This window comes from Microcaecilia unicolor, chromosome 3 (assembly GCF_901765095.1).
Source record: "Microcaecilia unicolor chromosome 3, aMicUni1.1, whole genome shotgun sequence".
NCBI lineage: Eukaryota > Metazoa > Chordata > Amphibia > Gymnophiona > Siphonopidae > Microcaecilia > Microcaecilia unicolor.
Genome location: NC_044033.1, coordinates 154,076,603 through 154,099,968, shown reverse-complemented (window position 1 = coordinate 154,099,968; position 23,366 = coordinate 154,076,603). Strand labels below are relative to the sequence as shown.

General features: G+C 41.3%; 1 protein-coding gene across 4 annotated transcripts in view; it reads left to right on the top strand.

The window, feature by feature from the left end:
• The window catches only part of LTBP1 (latent transforming growth factor beta binding protein 1), a 565,328-nt gene that overhangs the window by 312,646 nt on the left and 229,316 nt on the right, over positions 1 to 23,366 (top strand). For all 4 annotated transcript variants that reach the window (XM_030196510.1, XM_030196508.1, XM_030196509.1 and 1 more), the window contains one exon: positions 15,667 to 15,772. In XM_030196510.1, coding sequence (XP_030052370.1) covers positions 15,667 to 15,772 — 106 coding nt within the window. The remainder of the gene's footprint in view (positions 1 to 15,666; positions 15,773 to 23,366) is intronic.

Genomic DNA, 23,366 nt, shown 5'->3' with positions numbered 1-23,366 from the left:
TTTATAACAGAGCACTTGAGTCAATAGGGTAGGAAGATATGTTTAACCTATTTTATTTTATTTATTTATAACATTTGTATCCCACATTTTCCCACCTATTTGCAGGCTCAATGTGGCTTACATAATTCCGTAAGTGGTGATTACCAGTTCCGGATAGGAGAAATACATAGTTGGGGTAAAGGGGCAGATTAGGTTAGGTTACAAGAGGAAAGTTCGTCCTATGATAGGAGCTAAAGGTAATAGGTTAAACTTCACTCATGACAATTAGGATCATTAAACTGGAAATCAAGATAATTAGCAAGACAGTTGAGATACAGAGAATACATGTTGTGTAGTTGCGTTTTGTTAATTTGAATTTATGATGAGTTGTTGTTGTATGCTTTCTTAAATAATTTTTCAATAGTTTACGGAAGGTCACTATGCCTTGTGTTATTTTTATGGATTTTGGTAGTTCATTCCAAATTTGCGTGCATTATGTAAGAGAAGCTGGATGCATATGTTAATTTATATTTCAGTCCCTTACTGTTTGGTAGTGGAGATTCAGGAATGTTCGTGATGAGCTGGTAGAGTTTCTGGTTGGTAGGTCAATAAGGTCTGACATATATCCTGGAGCCTCACCGTGTATTATCTTATGAACCAGATATAAAGAGCTATGTGCCTTTCTAAAATGCTAGCACAAATCCTGCAGCAATAGCACCTAGACTGTGTGTGCAGACATTTATTTCTGCTTGGGAGCAGGTCCAAGTGCAGGTTCATAAAGTATAAACGTATGCTTATATTTTATAAATCATGCTTTCACCCAGGGTTACACCCAAACTCCTCTCCTAAGCATGCCTACTGTACAAGCATGCAGTTTTAAGAGTGACCTAATTTTATGAGGCCTTTTATGCAGGAAGAAAGTTTATACAATTCCCTCCTAGAAGCAATCTTCTTCCTGACAGCAAGATTATAATAGTTCCAAATAAACAGCAGTGTAAGATTAGTCATTTCCCATCTGCACAGGGCTGGAATCATAAAAGATTGGTCTGAAACAATCTAATCCCCTCCCAAACAAACAAGATACAGTTTCATTTTTTTTTTTTTTTAATGATGGTGGGGAACAAGCAGATACTCTTCCTTGTTTTCAGGCTTTCTGGGAAGTTTCAAACCAAAATTTATGTCAACCAGCTTTGTGGTACTAAAAGTGTGCCTGTTCTTCCTAGCAGGAAGCATACTCTTTTCAGGCAAAGTAACATAAAACCCTGCAAAAAGACACTCAAAATCTCTATAGGAAACTTACTACACCATAACAGCCCTAACCCACCTATGAAAAGACAGTGCTATAAATATTATACTGGGCCCTAGAGAGCCAATATACCCAAAGAATTGAACACCCACTATTAATACAGCTGCTACTGGGAAACCGGAACAAGCTGGACTGTTACAGATTTCTACACAGACATTGTATTCATGCTATCACACCTGTAGAACATGGGCAGACCCTCACCTGATGCAGATTAGGGAACCACAACTTTGGAACTTTGGACTAAAACCAGAACCATTTAGGGAACGTCAATGGTATTATAACTCTCAATTGAAAGAGACTATGGGGCTCATTTTCAAAATAGGAAAACATCCAAAAAGTGGGCCAAATTACTTGATGGACATTTGTTTTGCCCAAAATGTCCAAATTGCTATTTTTAAAACCCATTTTTAAGACATGCAGTACCTCTGCAGTGTGTCTGAATCACAAAATGCATGTTGAGGGTGGGATTTGGGTGTTCCCAAAAGTTGGAAGCTTTTCTGCCATAACGGAACAAAGCAAAAACTTCCAGAGCTAAAAGTTAGATGTTTTGGTCTAGACCTGTTTCAGTCATGAGTAAGTCACAAGAAGGTGTCCTAAATGACCAGAGGGCCACTGGAGGAATTAACGAATGGCCCCCTTACTCCCCCAGTGGTCACTGACCCCCTCCCATCCCACAAAGATGTGAAAGAAATAGCACATACCAGCCTCTATGACAGTTTCAGATGTCATGGCCATGCCTATTAGAGCAGGAAGCAGGTCCTTGGAATATAGTCTCGCTCCTTCCCTATATGCGCTTCCACTGGGCCTGTGCTATTAAACTGCTATGGGAGACACACGGGATCTGGCTCTCCACAGTGGTGCTAGTGCTTCCTGCGCCAGTCCTGAAAGTTTACATCAGAGGAGGCGGGCCTGGCACAGAAAGCACTAGCAGTGCTGCAGAGCCAGGCCCCGCATGTCTCCCTGTAGTTTATTAGCGTGAGTCCGGCAGAGTTGCAACAGGAGGGAGGGAGCAAGACTGTGCTGCAGGGCCATGATGGATAGGAGGGGAGAGGGAGTGGGCCCTGCAATCAGTGAAGGTGCAGTTCAGGCTAGGGAGACAGCTTAGCCTGACAACAACAAAGCAATAGCTAATCAACAAAGGTTCTGGGCAGGTGTAGAGGGCGAGGACTAGACCCTGGCTTGCATCTGATTGGGCCTGAACTTCCGGTTCCAGCTCAGCTGTTTTTGGGACCTGAACTTCAGGCCCAATCAGCTGCAAGCTGTGTCTGACATCACTTGGAAAGCCTTTAGAGGGGGAAAAGCAAAAGGATATTACTCAAGACCAACCTGTTCCGGAACGCCTACCCCCATGATCCAATATAAAACCTAAAGTCCTGCAAAACAGCATATAAATGGACCATTTTGGACTCTCTTACCTTTACCCACTTTCCCTTTACACCCTATTTTTTCTATCCTTGCTGACTACTACAATCTATTGTATTTGTATAACTACCAGATTGGCGATAGCCTTTTTGGTTTATTGTAAGCCACATTGAACTTGCAAACATGTGGGGAAAATTGTGGGGTAGAAATGTGATAAATAAATAAAATACTTTTTTTTAAACTACTTTCTAAATTTGTACTTTGTTACCAAGCACAAAGTACAGCTTAACAAGTTAGAAGTAACAAGTTAGAAGTAAATAGTATGGCAAAAAAGTACTGTCAATTGTACTTAAGTACTGTAACAAATGTACAAGTACTTTGATGCTACCCATCTCTGTTGATAATTAACTCATTGTAATCTCCTAGGCAGAATGCTCTAGCTCTGAGTCTGTAATCTGCTTTGAACTCATGCTGGGTATAGGCGGAATATAAGAAATGGATGTTATGTTATGTTAAAAGTATGGTAAAGTTTTAAAATAACTGCACAGCAGCCTCCCAAATTATTGCATGTTTAGTGCAGCCTGTGTGTTAACTGTTAGGGGCATGCCCAGTTACTGTACAGATACAACATTTATGATTTGGTAAGTGCAGTAGCAGCTATCTACATTGGTGACAGTGAGCAGGTGGTAAATTACAATGTATTTACTACAGTGCAGGGTTCATTCACATTCCCCACCCATTTCCTGCCTAATTCCAGGATATGCAGTTAGCCCATGCAGCATAAATCACACCAGTGCAGTAACAGTCATACGCCAAAAGTTACTGTGCAGTCATTCACATGGTAGCTTCTTACCATATGTTACTAAAAGGCAGTGCTTTTTTTGAGGGGGTACTTTGGGGGTACTGAGTACCGGCACCTTTTCCATTGACTGCTAAAGTTGACCCATGGTCCCCAAGTTTTAAAGAAAGAGCTCAGACTCTACACACCAATTCTGTCTTGTCATAGATTCTGTGACTGGTTGCAGGGGGCCTGGTTATTTTGGGGTGGGTCCTTCAGTGATCACCCCACCCTTGAAGGGTGGCCTGGCATTTGGGTACCGGCACCTTTTTCTCTAGAAAAAGCACACTGCTAAGAGGCCTCCTTAATTAGGGTTACCATATTTTGTCCCCCCAAAAGGAGGACACATGCCATGCCCCCTTTCACACCCCTCCCCACCCCATTTCACGCCCTCGCTCCACCCCCTGTCACATTTTCTCCTCCCCCCGTCACACACCCTGTCACTCCCCCTCCCCGTCACCCCCCTCCCCTTACCTTACTACTGCCCTGGTGGTCTAGTGACCTCTTCAGGGCAGGAAAGAGCCCCCTCTTTCCTGCCCGGAGCGCTGCCCTGCGTGCATCCTTCCTGTTGCTGATCTCGGCGCTGATTCAAAATGGCCGCTGAGAGTTGAAGTCTTGCAAGGTCACTTCAACTCTCAGCGGCCATTTTGAATCGGCGCCGAGATCAGGAACAGGAAGGATGCATGCAGGGCAGCGCTCCGGGCAGGAAAGAGGGGGCTCTTTCCTGCCCTGAAGGCGGAAGAGGTCACTAGACTACCAGTGCAGTAGTAAGTAAGGGGAGGGGAGGCTAGCAATCTGCCCGTTTGTCCGAATTTCTGGACAAACGGGCAGATTGGCAAAACCCGCCTGGTTGCCTGGACATGTCCTCAAAAAGAGGACATGTCCGGGTAAATCCAGACATATGGTAACCCTATCCTTAATGTATCGTAAAGAATATGCAGGCTGGTAAATAACTAAGTTAATAGAGCTTTCTTGTTCACATGGTCCTTCATGAAGAGAGGCTCTGTTTATCATGGGTTCTAACTCTTTCTTCATAAGCAGTGAGGATAGAAGTCTTGTCCCCCTGTACACCATTACATACATTCTATATAGGAGCAAATCAGCTCAGAGAAACTGTTCCAAATCATATTGTTCTTGCCTACTGATACCAATGCACCGATTTGGCAGGCCTCTAACAAAGTCATCAGTGTTTCTCAAAGTTGTTGTTTTTTTTTTCCAGCTTCTCAAAGGTCCAATTTATCATTGTTGCAGCAAGATTAACACCTTTGGCTTTAGTCAGTATTTATCCATAGCACTTTAAAACACTGGCCAAATGACTCAGCTTTTGGAATCATTCCCTGATGCTCATGTTTTTTTTTAATGTGAATTTGAAAGAAACCAGATATCTTTTGGCAGTCAGCAAAGACCTGGATATTCAGCACTGGTATCTAAATAGGCCCCTATCCTGAATGAGTGTATAAGAATGGCCAGATATTCAGCATAGAGGCCTATCTGGATACCAGTGCTGAATACCCAGGTCTTTGCTGACTGCCAAAAGATATCTGGGTACAACCAGTATTCAGAGTCTGTTTCCAGATAGCTAACCGGGAAAGTTAGGACAGCCTTTAGTCCGACCCAACTTGCCCAGATGTTTATCCAAGCACTGTCACTGAATGTCAGCAGTCCCTGAATAACTTACAGCTCCACCTTAGCTGTGCCCTCAGAACATGCCAGCGCTACCCAGATAGTGCAAAGCAGTGCTGCAGCCATGGGATGGGGGGGGGGGGGGGGAGGAGGGCATTGGGGCTTGGCCTCTCCTAACTGTAGTACCCTGAATGTCTGGCAGGGATGCTCAAGCCCTGTCAGTGGAAGAGCTCCACAGCCCAAACCTCCCCTGGTGTGAGGAAGTCAGAAGTGTGCTTTCCAGATCCCTATTCTGGCACTCCTCATGCATGCTGAATTCACGCGCAAGAACTGAGCATGTGCAAGGAGTGCTGGCATCAGCATCTGGAAAGCACACAGTCAACTTCTTCGCACCGAGGGAGGTTTGGGCTGTGGCACTCTTCTTCCTACATCTATTTAGATGATATTCTGTTGGTCTACCACACTGATCCTATCTCCCCTGATCTTCAGCCTTTTCAATCCTGTGGTCAAGCTGTTGCCGATTTGGCTAAAGACTAACCACTTAATTCTTAATACGGATAAGACTGTGACATGTTGGATCTCTGATCATCTGCCCCCTCCTTCTATTACACCTATTATTTTTGATATTCTCCAACCATCTGTTCAGTCCTTTAAATACCTGGGAGTCATTATTGTCTCTCATCTCACACTTAGTGAACAAATTTCTTCAGTTCTCAGATCTGGCTTCTTGATGTTGTGGCAGGTCTACATAGTTCATCCTTTTCTTACTGCACAGACATTTCACATGCTTTATCATGCTTTTGAAACTTCATGCATGGACTATTGTAATATAATTTATGTGGGTTTACCCCAATTATCCTTAAAGAGACTTCAGTCTCTACGAAATACAGCAGCCTGATTTCGCTGTAATGCAAAGTGTCATGATCACATCATTCCATTGTTTCAGAATTTGTTGAGAATACAATTTAATGTATTACTCTTGACTTTTAAGGCATACTTAGTTCTTCCACCTTTGTCAAGAGCTCACTGGAACTCCACTCGCACCAGTGCTTTTTGTTCTTTCTCTCCCCTTCAATGTGGAACAACCTTTCTCAGCAGCTTTGGGCTGAGTTATCATGTAAGAACTTTAATGTCGGCTTGAAAATCCATCTTTTTTTCAATGGCCTTAGTTCAATACTGCTTGAGAATAATGGAGAATAGAAACAGCAGCGATCATCAGGGCTTTTTTTGAGGGGGTACTGAGTACCGGCACCTTTATCATTGTCAGCTAAAACTCACCCACGGTCCCCAAGTTTTAATGAAAGAGCTCAGGCTCTACACACAAATTCTGCCTGGTCATAGATTGTGTGACTGGATGCAGGGAGCCTGGCTATTGTGGGGTGGGTCCCTCAGTGATCACCCCATCCCTGAAGGGTGGCGTGGCATTTGAGTACCGGCACCTTTTTTGCTAGAAAAAACACACTGGGATCATTATACCTCTCCTTTCTCTTCCCACTCTCTTTGTTTCTTCTATTAGAGTGTAATTATGTTTGGACTGTCTTTCCTATGTAAATGGAGTTCCTTTCATTTTTCTTTGTATTTTAATTATACATTGCCTTGTCTTGGCTAGTCCAGTTTTGGTGATACAGCAAGAATTTCGAATAAACACAAACATAACACAACTTGTGATGGCCAGTGTTTACAAAAATGCTGATTACTTTTGGCTCCATGTCAGGGAGCAAGATTTTTCTAGCTAAGTACCCAAGTGAGATGTACCCAGAGGAAGAGATGGATAGGTTTCCTTATCTTATTTAAGGTCACAGTTTTGGAGTAAAGGAGTCTGTTTCATTTCTACTAATCAGTAATAAGCATTGTTATAGATGTTGAGGCAGGGTCCTAAGTACTACCCAGATCTCAGGGCAAATGAAATGGAAATACACTTTAAGGAGAGTAGTAGAGCCCAAGTTTCTGCTCTAATTGGGGAAGAGCTCCAGTTGCTTTGAGAAGGTTTCCCTTATTAGCCACAGTGGGAAGGGACAAGGAACCAGGGATTACCCAGAAGCTTCCAGTGGAGTGGAGTCTGTTATTGTTTTCCTTGGGACCCAAGAAAACCAGGAAGGTAATGTGACAAGTTGAAGGCAGTTTCTCCAGGAACAATTCCTATTGCCAAGGGCAGTGAGGAGCCCAGTGGTACGGGACTGGAGCCAAGCTGGAAGGTAGGACTCTTCTGGAGCTGACACAGCTGTGGATAGGGAATAAAACATCCTCAACAAAGATTAGAGAAGAGTGAGAGAAACGGAGAGAGCACAAGTGTGTCATATAAGGGATGATTTTATGAAGTAATTTTTGCGTGTATGTAATTCCCCCTTGTGAGTGTCCCTGGGTCTGGGGCTGATTTGGCTGGAGTCTCTCTCAGGCAGGCTCCATCGGGCCCTGAAATAGTTGGATTCTGGTGCCTCTACCTGAGGAAGAAAGGTGTTAGCAGGTTGATTTCCCTCCTTTCCCCCAGGAAATTTAAAAAGACTGCTGTGAACAAGCCTTCATTGAGTCTTTCCCTCTTGTCCATCCCCATCAGGCCCCTTAGATCTCACCCTCCTGCTGGAACACTCTGGACTGGTAGCTGGACCAGTAACTGCTAGCCTTCCAACAAGAACTGAGTCAGTCTGGCTTGGTCAGTTCCTGCTGTCGGGTTCCGAGTGCCAGTTATGCTCCCAGGAGCTTCCGCCTTCTCTGGGCTTTGCATGCCAATTGCCTTCCCAGGAGCCTCTGCCAGGGCTCCGAGCGCTGATTGTGCTGTTAGAAACCAGCACTAGAGCTCTGAGTGATAATTGTGCTCCCAGGAGCCTCTCTGCACTAAGTCTTGGGCATTGACTATGTCCCCAAAGGCCTTGCCCTGAGCTGTCTCCCAAGGGCAGCTCTACTTCTCAGCCTGAGGCACCAATTGTGCCCTCAACAGCTTTTTTTTCCATCCTGAGCTTGATCCCTAGGGCGTTTGCCCTGAGCCTGCTCTCAAGGGCTGCTCTACTGCTGTCATCGGGAGGAGTTTGTCAGGTCCACAGCTTCTACTGTGAACTGCTGCTAGAGATTGTCTCAGTCATTTACAGAGGCCAGCTGCAAGTGGCAGGAGTGAGAGGTCTTTGCTCCTGCTCCCAACGCCCCCTACTAGCACCCCCAGGGATACGGTTAGACCTAGGGGAAATGGTGGGGGGGGGGGGCTCATTCCGGGGAGGACTTTGATTATCGTGGGCTGGGTGGGGGGGGGGAGCAAGTTCAAATATAGTTATGCGGGTGCTGACCAATATTCAGCTTGGACCTGTATAACTGTCTTATGTGGGCCCCGGCTGAATTTTGATTGGGACCAACATAGGCTCCGACGGCCATCCTCACCAAATTTAACCCCCAATTTTCAGTGCCAGTGCCCAAATATGGCCTGGCACTGAATACTGGGGGCTAATCAAGCTGGCTATAGTAAGCATTTAAAAAAAAACGCTAACCACTGTTGGCTGAATATCGGCCAGATTGAATTTTGGAGCTCAGCTTCTCAGTTGGCTTACCAACTACACTGCAGCAAAAAGTGGCCTTTACATGTCTTTGTATGGGTTTTTCCCATGTGCTAAGGCCATTTATACTACAATGTAAAAATGGCCTTTTCCTGTTGTCCTGTATTAATGGCCCTGTGCTAATGTTGCCATTAAAAACTTTTACCTTGTGAGCACTTATAACCCATTATGTAGGCATAAGGGCTCACGGGGTATTCCTGTTCTAACCAGTTATTCCTGGATTCTATATATGGCGCTCCTCTTTGAGCTTTGTTTGGCGCCAATTTTTGAGTGCCATTTACTGAAGCTAGCTGTTAGTGCATAGTAATGTAGCTGTGCTGATTATCAGAGGAATGCTCCCTTAAAAAAAATTAATAATATTTTTAGCATGTAGATAGCATACATACACTAATTGGCAGTTACCACAGCACACCTGAGTACGTCACATGGAATGCCATTTTAAGCTGCGTTTGGTGCATGTTAGCATGGGTATGCAAATCTGGATGGTTGATACATTGACTTTAACCCCATAGATTTGTCAGGTAATTATGAGTTCTTTTTCTTAAACCTAGAATGTTGAGTAGATTAAAGCCTTCCCTACCTGCATCAAATTTCAGCCCTGTGGTTGTGTCTTGTATTGAATAGTCTACACTACTGCCACTCAATGTATTTATGACTGCATACATCAAAAAAGTGAGCAAGTAGTTCAAAATTCCACCGCCTGTCTTATTACGACGGGTGGTTCACATTTTTAGTATGTTATACCAATTCTGGGTGCCTTGCATTGGAGAGAATTATTAGTTTTATTTCTGATACATAAGACATTAAAACAAGAATCTGTATATTATTTCTCTTCCGTCTTAAATGTTTATATGCCAAATCGGTTACTTAGATTTTTTTTGTTTGTCTGTTCAAGTATTGCAAAGGATTCATTTTGAAAAAACTCAGAAGAGCGCTTTTTCTGTACCAGGTCCATTGATGTGGAATTCTTTGCCAATGTACATTAGAAGAGCTGCAGATACAGTGCTATTTAAGGAACTTTCAAAGCATCATCTGTTTGTTCGAGCTTATCACTTAATATAAATCTTGAGGTAGCAGATAGTTGTGGAATGTGATTTCAGTTTGTAGCAGACAATGGTAGGAGTCGCTAAGGGGACATACAGTAGACTTTGATGTGTGATAATGGAGGATTTTTTATGTTATGTTGTATTTTAATGGGGTTTCTTTGTGTGTGGTTTTTTTTATATTTTGTTTTAACAATTATATATGTTTTTGGTGCTCCACTTAGGTATAAGCAGAATGTAAATAAACAAACTAAACATTAGGTGTAGGAGATCTGAGAGCTATTGCAGCTTCCACTTGGAATTGGTAGAGCATGGGTATGGACTATTCTGGCATTGCTAATAAGGAAATATGAAGTTATCTGTTATTTTTTTACCCTTGAGTCCTGCCAGACCAGTTTATAACCCACCCATGGAAGCCACGGCAGTCAAGGGTTCTCAGTTGACAAATTCAGAAAGCAAACAAAGGGGGTCTTTTACAAACAATCATAATAAAAGGGTCCTGTGACAGATAGTATGTGCTAATGTTTAGTAAAGGACCTTTAAAGAGTATGTTATAGCCTATTCTCATTTCTGGGTTAGTGGCCATGAATTATGTTTTTAGCAACATCAGGTTTGGTTTTGGGGGTGAACTAGAAACTCAAAATGTAAGAACTGCCTTCAGTAGTCTTAGGTTTGATATAGGAATCTGATGATCTGAAGGCAGCACCAGCCCCCCATAAAGGGAGTGAGTTATTTTTCTTTGGCTTCTTCTACTGGTAGGAGGACATAATTAATTCATCTGGACAAGTTTGGCAAGACTCAAAGAAAGGAAATGGACAGATAAGTCCAAATTTTTTCATTTTTCTGCAGCTTTAGAACAAGGCCCTTTATTCAGAATGCCTTTTGCAAAATTTATCACAAATGTTGAACTCCCCATGTCTGACACAATCAACCTACGTATTCAGTATTGGACTGAAAATGTGCACATCCGATATATGGTACAGTTGTGCCCTAAAATAAAAGTGGGTGTTCAAGATGGAAAACAGTTTTCTTTAAAGATAGAAGAAAAATATGCATTAATCTCAGTGACCTATTTTTCTATGCCAGTTTGACTCTGAGCATGAAAATTAAAATACTACTACTACTATTTATCATTTCTAGCAAGCTAAAGAAGTAATGGAATTTAATAAACTTGTAAAACTTGGGAAGAAGAATGGTCTAGTGGTTATAACACTGGGCTTTAATTTATGAGATAACCTGGGGCAGTTGGGGCCATGTTTAGTACAAATGGTACAACTGTACCAGGCCCCGGAACTAGAGGGCTGTCTCAGTTGCTACACCTTTTACAGGCCTAAATATGGTTGACCACCTTGAGGGAGCTTGGCAGCAAGAATAATATCTTAGTGCTAGCTCATACTGGACTCCAGTCTTCTCATCGGTCTAAAAATCCTCCAAGTAATAATTTTTTTTATTTTATACATATGTATTGTGCACTCTAACTTCTCAAAATGTTTTCAAACTTTGCAATTCAAATACTTATATAATACTGCTTTTCCAGTTCTTCATAAACTATTGCATCTTTAAGCAAAGAAGCACTTTGCTTAATTCTTGTGCCCAACGGGGCTCTCCGTTTCACTATTTGATCAAGCTTCATCATGGAACTAAGTGCTCAAATCACTTCACCTAAAAAAATATATAGCAACCTTTTAGTGTCTTAGATATACATTTCCAACAATAATCACAAGAGTGTACAAACTTACTGCGATCTAGTCTGCGCCAGACTTCAAACGTGGTGCTTGCTGACTACAGGAACGCCGACCTTTTCCCTAATCGGAAGTGGAACTGAACTCTTTAAATAGCTTTTGACTTTCTATCATATCATATTTAAAGATATTGCTTGATAAGCACCTGCCAAAAGGCAGTGGATGTCATTCACAAAGTCCAAAGAATACTGCTGATTTCAATCAACCAAAAGAAGTCAGAAGAAAGCTCTCCTTTTAATTTGTGAGTTTAATCCAAGTAGTTCCAGGGATTTTAAAGTGTGTATACAACGTTGTTCATGTCTTACCAGAACTTTATTGCGATCACCTCTCCGAACATTAAACGGAACATGATCAATAGCAAAACATTGAAATGACTGAGATCCATGATCTTTTTCCTGACAATGTGACACTAGAGAATCTCCCTTTTTCTGTCTTTTGACGCAGGAATGGTGTTCTGTGATGCGTTGATGTAAACTTCTCGTAGTCTTACCTACATATAGTTTTTGACATTCACATTTTAAAATATATATCACGAAAGTAGAGTGACAATTTGTGTTCTGTTTCAACTTGAACACTCTCCCATCCACCGGGTTACTAAACTCTTTAACCTACCGCAATATTGGAAAAGCAATATTATATGAGTATTTGAATTACAAAGTTTGAAGACACTTGGAGAAATTAGAGTGGGAAAGGGAAATGGAAATGGGACTTGATATACTGCATTTCAGTGGTTTTTACAACTACATTCAAAGTGGTTTACATAGTATATACAGGTACTTATTTGTACCTGGGGCAATGGAGGGTTAGGTGACTTGCCCAGAGTCACAAGGAGCTGCTGTGGGAATTGGACCCAGGTCCCCAGGATCAAAGTCTGCTGCACTAACCACTAGGCTACTCCTCCACTCCGTTAAAGAGTGCATGATACATATGTATAAAATAAAAAAATTATTACTTGGAGGTTTTTTTAGACCAATGAGGAGTCCAATATGAGCTGGCACTAAGATATTATTCTTGCTGCTAAGCTGGGACATTTCAGGTCTTTTTCCTCCAATAGTTATGATGTTCAAAAGAACCTGAAAACAACAAGAACGGAAGATGTACAGAAAGACCAAACTAAAATCACAGATGTAAAAAAGCCAAATTCATTTATTAAGACCCATTCATTTATTAAGACCCTACACAGGGTTCATGCATCGTTTGGACAGCATCAGTAGATTTGTCTTAATTTGAGTGAACCTTTGGAAGAATATCTATATATGCCAATCCATAGACCCCTGAAGAAGGCCTTCTTGGCCGAAACACGGACCGTGTAGGGTCTTAATAAATGAATGGGTCTTAATAAATGAATTTGGCTTTTTTACATCTGTGATTTTAGTTTGGTCTTTCTGTACATCTTCCGTTCTTGTTGTTTTCTGGTGTTTTTTTACGGGAGATTTGGACTCTTTTTGTTGCTGTTCAAAAGAACCTGAACAGTATATTGAATTGGATTTAAAACAAGAGGTATACAAATACAGTGGAATTTTCAGCTTATAGATTTGTTATATATATATATATATATATATACACCCAGTTTATGCTGAAATAGTGTCTGAATTTTAGAAAGGCCACAAAGTGGCAAAATAACTGACTAATTTTATATTTTTATTTAATATTTTTAACGCTTTCAATATTTATAATTACAACTTAAGGGCCCTGTTTACTAAGCTAGTGTTTTTAGCACACACTATGTAGACACCCATAGGAATATTATGGGCATCTATACGGTTAGTTTACTAAAAATTCTAACGTTCCTCTAGCGAAGCTTAGTAAACAGGGCCCTAAATGTCATGACAATAGAAACCAGAAAAAAATATAGTAAAATATAAATTAAGGAAACAAAAAAAATGTATTTAGCCCACAAGTGTACAGGAAAATTAACCAATAAGGAAAAATAAAAATCTAGAAATACTAAATTATATCTGATGCAAATTCCCAATCAAGAGAACTTCAGCTAGCCCATAAAGTGTAAACTGAGACACTTATCTCTGTACATTAACTTCTTCTTTTGCCACTAAAAATTGCAGTACTTGCTGTAGGTTTACAAAAAAAACCAAAAACACATGGGATCCTTTTACTAAGCTCAGGTGCCTTGCAGTATTTCAAGCATCTGCGCACGCTTCCCCGGCACTAAAATATACTTTGTTTATTTTTTAGCGCTGGGGACGTGTTTGGGGCGGGGGGCAGAGGTATGGCCAGCGCTAATCGACTAGCGCAGCTACATAATGCCGCATGCCAACTGATTAGCACATGGTTAGCGCGCGAGCCCTTTCCACCTACCAGTAGGTGCCAGTAAGGGCTCATTCACTAATGGCCACGTGATAATTTAGAAATTAGCCCCTGGCCATTAATGGAAAAAAATGGAAATGCGGCAATTTTACAACTGCATTAAAAATGGACTTGGCGTGCTGGGAAAGCCACGTACTAATTGTAGTGCAGGAACCTTTTAGTGCAGCTTAGTAAAAGAATCCCATAATATTTATCCTCAACAGCAATAACACAAGTACAAGAAAATCGAAGTAAAAAGCTAACACCAACAGCCAGAACTCTCAGACTTAATGCCAAGAACTCTTTACATTGTTTCTGAGTATCCTTTGACAAATCAGGAAATACTCTGTTTAGACCCCATAAACAACTCATCCATTGCTCAAAAGAAAAGACGAAGAACTGCATTGTGGTCCATCTGTAAACAAAAGTTGCTACCAGAGTAGTTCTTTGTACCACTGACTAATTTTATTTGGTTATTTTAAAGAAAAATTTTAGTTGAACCTTAGCTGTGAGGTTTTTACCTGGCCAATAAGGGAATAGTACTATAAAGTAGGTGCTAACATCTGTACACCTGATACATGTAAATAGTACTATAAAGTAGGTGCTAACATCTGTACACCTGATACATGTAAATGTTTAAAATATGTGTGTACGAATTCACATACTTGTATAAATGCTATGCGCTATTCTATAAATTCACATAAATCTTTCATAGTGCTTATGTGTAAGGTGGCTATGTACATAGGTGAAACCTGGATGGGGCTCACTATCCAGCTTATAATCGAAAAAGAAAAACGCCTATATTTCGACCCAAATCGGGAGATGGGCGTTTTTCCGCAAAGGCGCGCAAATCGGTATAATCGAAAGCCAATTTTGGGCGTTTCCAACTGCACTCCGTCGCGGAAATGAATAAAGTTGATGGGGGCGTGTCGGAGGCGGGACTGGGGCGTGGTTATCAGCTGAGGAGAGATGGGCATCTTTAGCTGATAATCGGAAAAAAAAAAAAAGGCGTTTTGACCGCGATTTTGGGTCACTTTTTTTGGACCCTTTTTTCTCACAAACTAGTCCCAAAAAAGTGCCCCAACTGCCCAGATGACCACTGGAGGGAATCGGGGATGACCTCCCAGGACTCCCCCAGTGGTCACTAACCCCCTCCCACCAAAAAAAAAACCCCACTTTAAAAACTTTTTTTCCAGCCTGTATACCAGCCTCAAATGCTATACCCACCTCCATGACAGCAGAATGTGTTCGATCCTGTCACAGCCTTTCCCTGGGTCGATGTGGCTCTCGGGTGCACTACAGGGTCACATGAAATTCAGCTTTCTATATCTATGCTCCACTATTATGAAATTCTATGACCTTAGGTTTAAGACGGGCCATTCCGTTATCCTGTTGTTTGGTATGGAGTAGCTACAGTGGTAATGAGAGGCAGCAACATGGTGCCCTTGATTTATCTGTTTCCGTTCTTCTTTTCTAACTGTCTTTGTCTTGTTAGGCATCTGCTTGTTTGTTTTATTGTAAACTGCATATTATTTTATAATTGTGATAGATATTTATATTGTAATTGTGAAAGGCAGTAGAGCAACAGTTGAAATACAGTAAACTATAGAATAATATAGATCTACTCATTCAAAATTTGGCTGGTTGAATTAGCCAGATTGGGTTATGTAGCTAAACCTAGAGTTGCCCAATTTTTGCTTGGCTAAATGTGGCCACCTTATAAACTTACATGGTTAAATTTAGCTGGTCAACAGGAGAAGAGTTTGAACCAGCTAACTCTCAAGATTACCCAGTTAAATCTTTGAAAATTGACTCAATAATAATAATAATATAGCCATCTTTAAAAAGTGATGATAAAACTGAATATAATTTTCAGATGTAGCTATCTCACTGTAATGTTAACCTTTATATTAATTCTTATTTATTTCAGTGTGGTGGTAAAGCACTTCCAGGCCTTTCAAAACATGAAGATTGCTGCGGGACTGTGGGGACTTCATGGGGCTTTAACAAATGCCAGAAATGTCCCAAGAAGACTAGTAAGTGGCATGTTATTGGTTTTGCATCCCACTATCTCGCTGGACCATGCTAGAGTCTGATGCTGTGTGTCATTCGGAAGCCTCTGTTCGACCTATACATTCATTAGTTTATATTTTAAATACATGTATCTTATCAGTGAAAATTAAAAGTTTTCTTTCCCTGCAAATACAGAATATCCCTTGACTATAGGTCTTCTCTAGGTATAGTGTTTAGGTAGAAGGTGTGTTGCTTTGAAAGGTTGGTTTCCTTATCGATCATTCCAGACCAGTCCAGACAGGTGGTGTTGTGTCTGTCAAACAGTTGACGGAGATGGAGAAAGGAAGTAGTTCCATGTGCTTCGCCCCTAAAGGGGATTGTGTAGCCATAGAATGCTTAGTATTTTCTGTCTCCAAGCAGATGGTGGATGAACTGTGCATTCCTGGTCAGTTCTTCTCTGCCAGCTCCTGACCCAGATTTGTTTTCTTTTCGTCGGTAGAGCAGAGAGTTTCTTTTGAAAGGATTATGCTTCTTTTCTTCATAACAAAGGTTTCCACAAATTTTATTGGAGCTGGGGCAGCACCTTTGTGGTGCTGAGTCTCTTACCAAAACCTCCCCTCCTCCACCACCGCCACTACAGTTTCCTCAGCACATTAAAGGAACCAAAGTTTTCTGTATACTAACTTTCCTTTACATGAGGCACAGTCAATGAGTTTGTTCTGCAACTATTTTTTCTGGTTTTAACTTCATATTCTGATAAGTTCTGTTTTTTTTTTCAGCCGAATTTATTACAACGGTTATTTGCTGGGTGGAAAGCTTCTTGCTTAGTCTGCACAGTATTCTGCACTCCTGCCACTTGGGCTTGTCAAGCTAATGGGTCGGCGTCAAGCTCAGAGTTCACAATATGGCTTTCTGTTTTTTGTAGTTTACTACAGCAGCTTAGCTATTCTACTTTATCTGGGAAATCTGCTTCCTTGTGTTAACAGGACATGGTAATCTTGGCAAGCTGCAGCTGTGTGCCTGCAGTGTTGTTCTCTCGAACCCCGTGCCAGTTATAGGGAATCAGCTGTTTGCTAATGCTTAATAATTAGCACAATGACTGGCTGTTTTGTTAGCTGTTTTCTTTGGCGGAACGGTTTTCCCTATCTCATGTTCTGGAACTCAGCTAAAGAGATCCGCTGTTGCCAGGCTACAGAGCTGTAGCAATTCATCAGTACATGTGGCTGAAGAGTCCTCTGATATATTAAAAAAAAAACAAACCAAAACAAACAGAACTCAGAAGAGGTCTGCTTGCCACAAGCTTGGCCTCAATTCCAATTTTTGGATAAGCAGTCCATAAGTGGAGTACCTTGTGGAACTCAGCCAGCTTGTGTATTCTGGCTTTTGTTTTTATGCCCCAAGAAATAACTATGTGTCCTGTTTATAAAGGCGTGCTAACCATGTAGACGCCCATAGGAATATTGTGGGCATCTACACAGTTAGTGCACGCTAAAAATGCTTGCGTGCCTTTGTAAACAGCGCTTTATTTTTAGTGATAAAATTGTCTGTGTTGACAAGCTGTGACACTCAGCTCTATTTCGAATGGGGTATATTTTACTTCGCTCTTCTATGTTGCCTGCCATGAGAAGCAGTTCTTATTGTGCCTGGATGTACAACCCTGAGCAACCAACTCCTTTCCACGGCAGTGGAAATTGACAGTCTTGCATGGCTGGGACTGCTAGCACTATGATGCAGTGCTAAAGGTTAGCTGTGTTGGTTTTCCACAACAACTCTTCTCTCTGGTATTGCACACTGACACCTGCCAAAGCTATTGCATACCACCTCCAACTACTGCTGTATCTAAACAGCACCAGCAGTAGTATGGCATCATGCCTCTAAATGCTTCTATTGCACTTTTGCACCTTTTAATTGCATGGAACAGCTGCATCTCAGATCAGTAAACTTTACCACATAACTGCTTCAGCTAACTATGATGCACAATAGCAGCAACCAGTTATATTCTGCTAGACCATCTAACTCTAGCTCGCAGCCATTCTGGCTAACTTTATTACTCAATCACACCATGATATCTAGTTAACGGGTAGACCAGCTAGCTCTGATATGCAGCCAATTCAACAATGTTGTGCATGACTGGCTACCCCATCTGGCTCTGGTGCACAGTTACCCAAATTTGCTCTAGTGCAGTAGCCCCAGCTAGCTCTGGTGCACAGTGGCACCAGCTTGTTCTGGTGCTGCTTACACCAGCTACTTCTAGGACATAGCTCTGTCAGATAGCCCTGGAGTTTTACTACTTCAGCTAATTTTGGTCCACAGTTACATCAGCCACTTCTAGAGCACAGCTACACCAGCTATCTCATGTGCATAGGTATTCTAGCATGCTGTGGTGTGCGGTTTCTCCAGCTAGCTCTGATGCATAGATTCTCTCAGCTAGGTCTAGTGCATTTCTTCTCCAACTAGCTCTAGTACACAGCTATTCCGTCTAGCTCTGGTATTGGGCTGTGTCAGCCTACCTGGGTTATACACCTACAACATTATCTTGTGGCTTCATCAGCCATCTACCTGGATCTGCTGCTCAAGATATTTATATTACACAACCGCTCCAGCTGGTCATATTACTAAGTGGTAACAATCAGAAGTAAGTCACGTTTGCCCCAGCTTTCAGTATTACATAAGGGTGCCTGCCAGCTGTCAGATGTGTCTTCATCACCTAATTCTATTGCCTGCTCTGCCCGGATGGGTTGCACTGCTTCTCAGCAGTTTTGCTTGATTGTGCTGCCCAGCTTTTTCACTCAGCTGCATCACCCAGCAGTGTGTCAACCAGATGTTTGTTTGTTTTTTTGCGGCTGCAACATACCACAAAGATCAACAAATGAGAACTCCTCCATATATATCCAGAATTGTCTTACAACTACTATTATGCTTTATCATTACCATGTTACCCAAGATCCTTCTGTAACACTAAATGTCTATTTTCTTATACATTTCCACCATTCATGATGTATTGTAAGCCACATTGAGCCTGCAAAGAGGTGGGAAAATGTGGGATACAAATGCAATAAATAAATCCATGGCTATGATTCTTTCACTCTGGTTGCCTCTGTCAAGGGGTTGTGCTAGTCAGCCATTTTTTTCCTCATGTCTAAGGACTCTACTATCAGGGAGATCGTTAGTGTCTTGATGTTGAATGACTTTCTTGTTCTCTTGCACTCTGTTCTGGACTCCTATCTGTCCTGGTTGGTGAACAAAGTTTCATTTTCTAGCCGACTCAGCTATCTTCCTATTCTAGCTGTGCATTGCCTGCAGAGTCCCTCCTTCTACATAGGGATGGATAGGCATCTAGCTTCCTATCATGTACATTACAGAATTCCACTTATCTATTCTTTGTGTCCATTCCCTTTGCCATGCTCCCTTTCTGTCATTCGGCGTTTCGGACATGTGTATCTTCCTGGAGCAGCCTATTAGACTAAGTTTATCAAGCGGGGGAGGGGGGGCTCCTTTGAACTGCACCCTCAGTACTAGACTGTTTACCTATTTACCATCGAGGGATCACCACACTAGTGACAGCTATCTTTTCTCCCTCTCAGGGCTTGGGTTTACCATCTCTGTAGCATACACAGACCACATTGCCTTTGACAATGGGGGTTGAGGAGGATAATAGATTATCTCCGCTGCCATAGCTCTCTACTCTGGCATCTGATTTTTGTTTCCAGTCTGACATCCACAGCCATGATATCTATGGAGTAGAAGGATTTGATTTACTGACTGGCAGAACAACTTATGGTAAAGCTTGAGCAGTATTTATAAACCAAAAAAACTCTACTCATTTTGGCAAATCAAACTCTTTCTAGAACAATGTTTTTTTGCAGTTTATTTTGTCAGTTTAGCACTAAGGAAATATAATTAACAATCTTTCAGTGCATTGCACCAGAAATATATGAAAATTTGAGAACACTGTAAGAGAAATTGAGATGGATGGTTGTGATTTTGCCTCATTACATCTGTGGATCTGCAGTTGCAGTTTCTGCAAGTTGAAATGTGTCAAAAGCAGGAATGTTTTGGCTATTTGTTTGAAGAACACAGAGCAGAATATATTGAGCCAGTGGCTGTTTTATAAAGTTCTTTAATTAATTAAAAACAACCTTAAAAGTGGCATCACTACATTCAAACACTTTATGTAATAGTCCATATGTCCAGCATGTTTTGGCGAGAGAGATCAGCCACTAAATGTGGAGGTACACTCTGTTCCTACAATCGTAGAACATACAAACCAAAGAGTAGGGTAGATTGGCTCTTCTGAAGAACACAGGGAAGATGCAATAGTTCTTTTGTATAAAAGTTTATTGGTAGAACAGCAAAGGCTCAATACAGCAGCCGCGTTTCGGCACAAAAGTGCCTTCCTCAGAAGTCTAAAAGAAATGCATATAAATTACATAAACATATACTTGCAAATAGCATTGTGATAAGACAGATGAGTAAAAGTTGATAAAAATTAAATAATCATTAAACATAAAAAATAGTAATATAAAACAATATAAGATAATACACGGATATAATACATCTGCAGGACTAGAAAAATCACATTTGCAATACTGTGATCCATTTTAATAACTATGGACATAAATAAATACAATAATGAATTATACAGGTCAAGCAAAGAGAAGAGCCATCTGACTCTTGAAGATCATATAGACCTAGACAAATTATCATTTGCATTGTCCAAAGAAGAAACAAAACTACATATAAAAGAGTGTTTTAAAACAAATGCAGAATAAGCGCATATGACTTCCATAAATTGAGTAGTTATAGCGATACAGTATTTTTAATATACACAAGTTGTAGTGTATTGAAATGCCTAACGCTTGACTTTAAAAGGACAAGATACCTAATTTGCAGTTTAGTGTGAAAGAGAGATAAAGCACAAAGTTACTAACTTGGAAATATGGTGTACTCTAGGATAAGTCATGTGTCCAATGTAATACATGGGAAAACAAAAAATGTTGCTGAGTAACAATCTGCTTCAGTAAGACACAACTCAATATCCTGGCCATGGAAATTAATATTAACAATGACGTCTTTCAAAAACCTCACACAGAGAATCGCGTGATAAATCTATAGTGGGAGAAAAAACATCGTTCCTATGGAAAGAGAGGCAGTATGACCAATTTTATAGCCTAGCACCGAGTAAATGAATAAAGTCAATGAACTAAGAAATGTACAGTGGTTATCGTAATGACCCATTCAGTGTCTAAAGTGAAATAAAAATAGTGTGCGTGCGTACCGCTAAACAAACCAAACCGAAGATTGATTTAAAAATGTTAAATATATGCACTATTAGACAAAAGGGAATAATTCTGACAAATAACGCATTCAGGATAAGGTTTAAACTGTGATTGAAGCAACAGAATAATACCCATGAGTGATTCAAGAAGTGCAAGGGTGTCGCTGTATATAAGAGTTTGGTATGTGTATATGTGTGTGTGCTTGCATACCATTATAAGTGTTAATAAACAACCCATGTTTTGGCCTCAGTACACGATGGAAATAATAAAACAGGTCTCAAAAATGAGATAAAAGTGGTGCAAAAAGCAACACCATATCAACAACATGGTGAATAAATGTAGACTCTCTTAGTTGTGATTATGCCGACTTACTGCGTTACTCTGTAAAAAAAACATGACAAACCCGGCTCCGTGTCTGCTAGAGAAATGTGAAGGACAATAACTTCATGTTAACCTAAAGATATTGTGTGAATGGAGGAAAATCTTACCCAATCATAAAAAGAAAAACACATAAAATGTCCTTCGGAATATACTGAAGGATTAACAAACTGATGCACTGGAGCTTCAGATATTTAAATGTATAAATGGCGCCAAAACTAAGAAAACCTTGTGCATGCATGTCAGACCCAAACACGAACTTCAAAACAGACAAAAGGCATTTAATGGCATCTGAAATAGACGGCGTCTGTCAGACAGGAGGCGTCTGATTGAGATTTAAATAAGTAGGTCAAGAAAAGAAAAAGATTCTATGAAGGACAAATATGATAGAGATCGAGTAATGTGTATGTGTAACGGCAGTCTAAAGAAATTGCAAGATAATAAAAACTAATATTGTAATACAGTATGTAAATAATATCTTGCCGCAGAAAGTATTGTAAACATCTACTTTGAGAGCTACAAATCTAATAAATATTGAAAACTTAGGGCCCTCTTATTAAGCTGCGCTAGAGGCACGTTAGCGTTTTTAGCATACACTAAGCATTAGCGCACCTTAGTAAACAGGGGCCTTAGACTTCTTTTAATAACTAGTGGAACCATGCCTGTTCCTCAACAATGAAACAGGCCCTAGGAAGGCTGTCATGTAAGCCTTTTTTTTCTCTCTCCCCTGCCCTCCCATCCATGTCCCGCAATTCTCTCCTCTACTGTCCTCCCATCCCATCCATGTCCATCAATTCTCCTCTGCCCTGCCCTTCCCTTCCTCCCTCCCCTCGATGTCCCGCGATTCTCTCCTCCCCTCGATTTGTACCTTAACGTTCTCTAGCTGGCTGGCGCTGGCTTCCGTTCCATTCGTAACATCCCTCCTGATGTCAGCTCGCCTCCAGCGTTCTCTTCCCTCTCACTGTTCTGCCCTCTAACGTCATTATGTCTTGATGCGAGGGCGGGGCAGTGAGGGGGAATGGAACACTGGAGGCTGGCTGACGTCAGGAGATGTTACGACCCCAGGCAGCCAGGAGATGTTACGAACCAAGGCGGCCAGACATGGAACGTTGGAGGTGCAAATTATTATATAGGATACCTCATAAAAGAAAAGGATTATGTTTAAATACAGTAGTTCAAATTAAGGGATACTAACAACGTGATGCTTCTCTTTTGGTTCCTATTTTTTTCAATTAACATTTCTCTTCTAAAATCTCAGGTATCTAGTGATTAAATGGGGTACAACAATGTTTTATAAACAACAACTGAAGCATTCGGCATTCACTCTCCATAACCCCATGCCCCCAATAACACCCATGAGCCATTTTCTTCAACTAAATTTGGAATTTATTAAGGCCGCAGCCAGGCACTTAACACTCTTATTAAACATGTTTCAGTAATGAATGCTTCTTACAACTTATGAACTCCATCTCCTGGGGTACACAGCTTACTTCACATTGCGCCCAAATATGCTTCCGGGGGTGCCGTCCAAGCATACCCACCGCCATATCTGTGCTTCTCTTATAGCACCCGATGACTAGGGTGTATCCCGTCTAAGGATAGACCCCGGTAAGTAAGTTCATGGCCTCCTAGCCGTCCAAGCCAGGAGACAAACCATATTCCCACATCAATACTGTAAAACCTGCCCACATTCAGGCATAACATTGAACTTTATATTGCAATTAACATTTGAGCAATTATTCATCAATCATATAACACTCTTATGCGCTCACTTGCTGTGTACCCGCCAGAGTCCCAGGATAATCATCGCTACTAACCGCTCTAGCTGCGACAACGGCCTCCAGTGGGTGGGAGGGGTGGGTCAGCTCCACTCGCCAACTCTTCTGCCCTGGGAATGATGCAGCCCTGCTCCCACCCCCCACCCTTATATCCCCCTATTCTCCTCCTCCCCCCTCCTCCC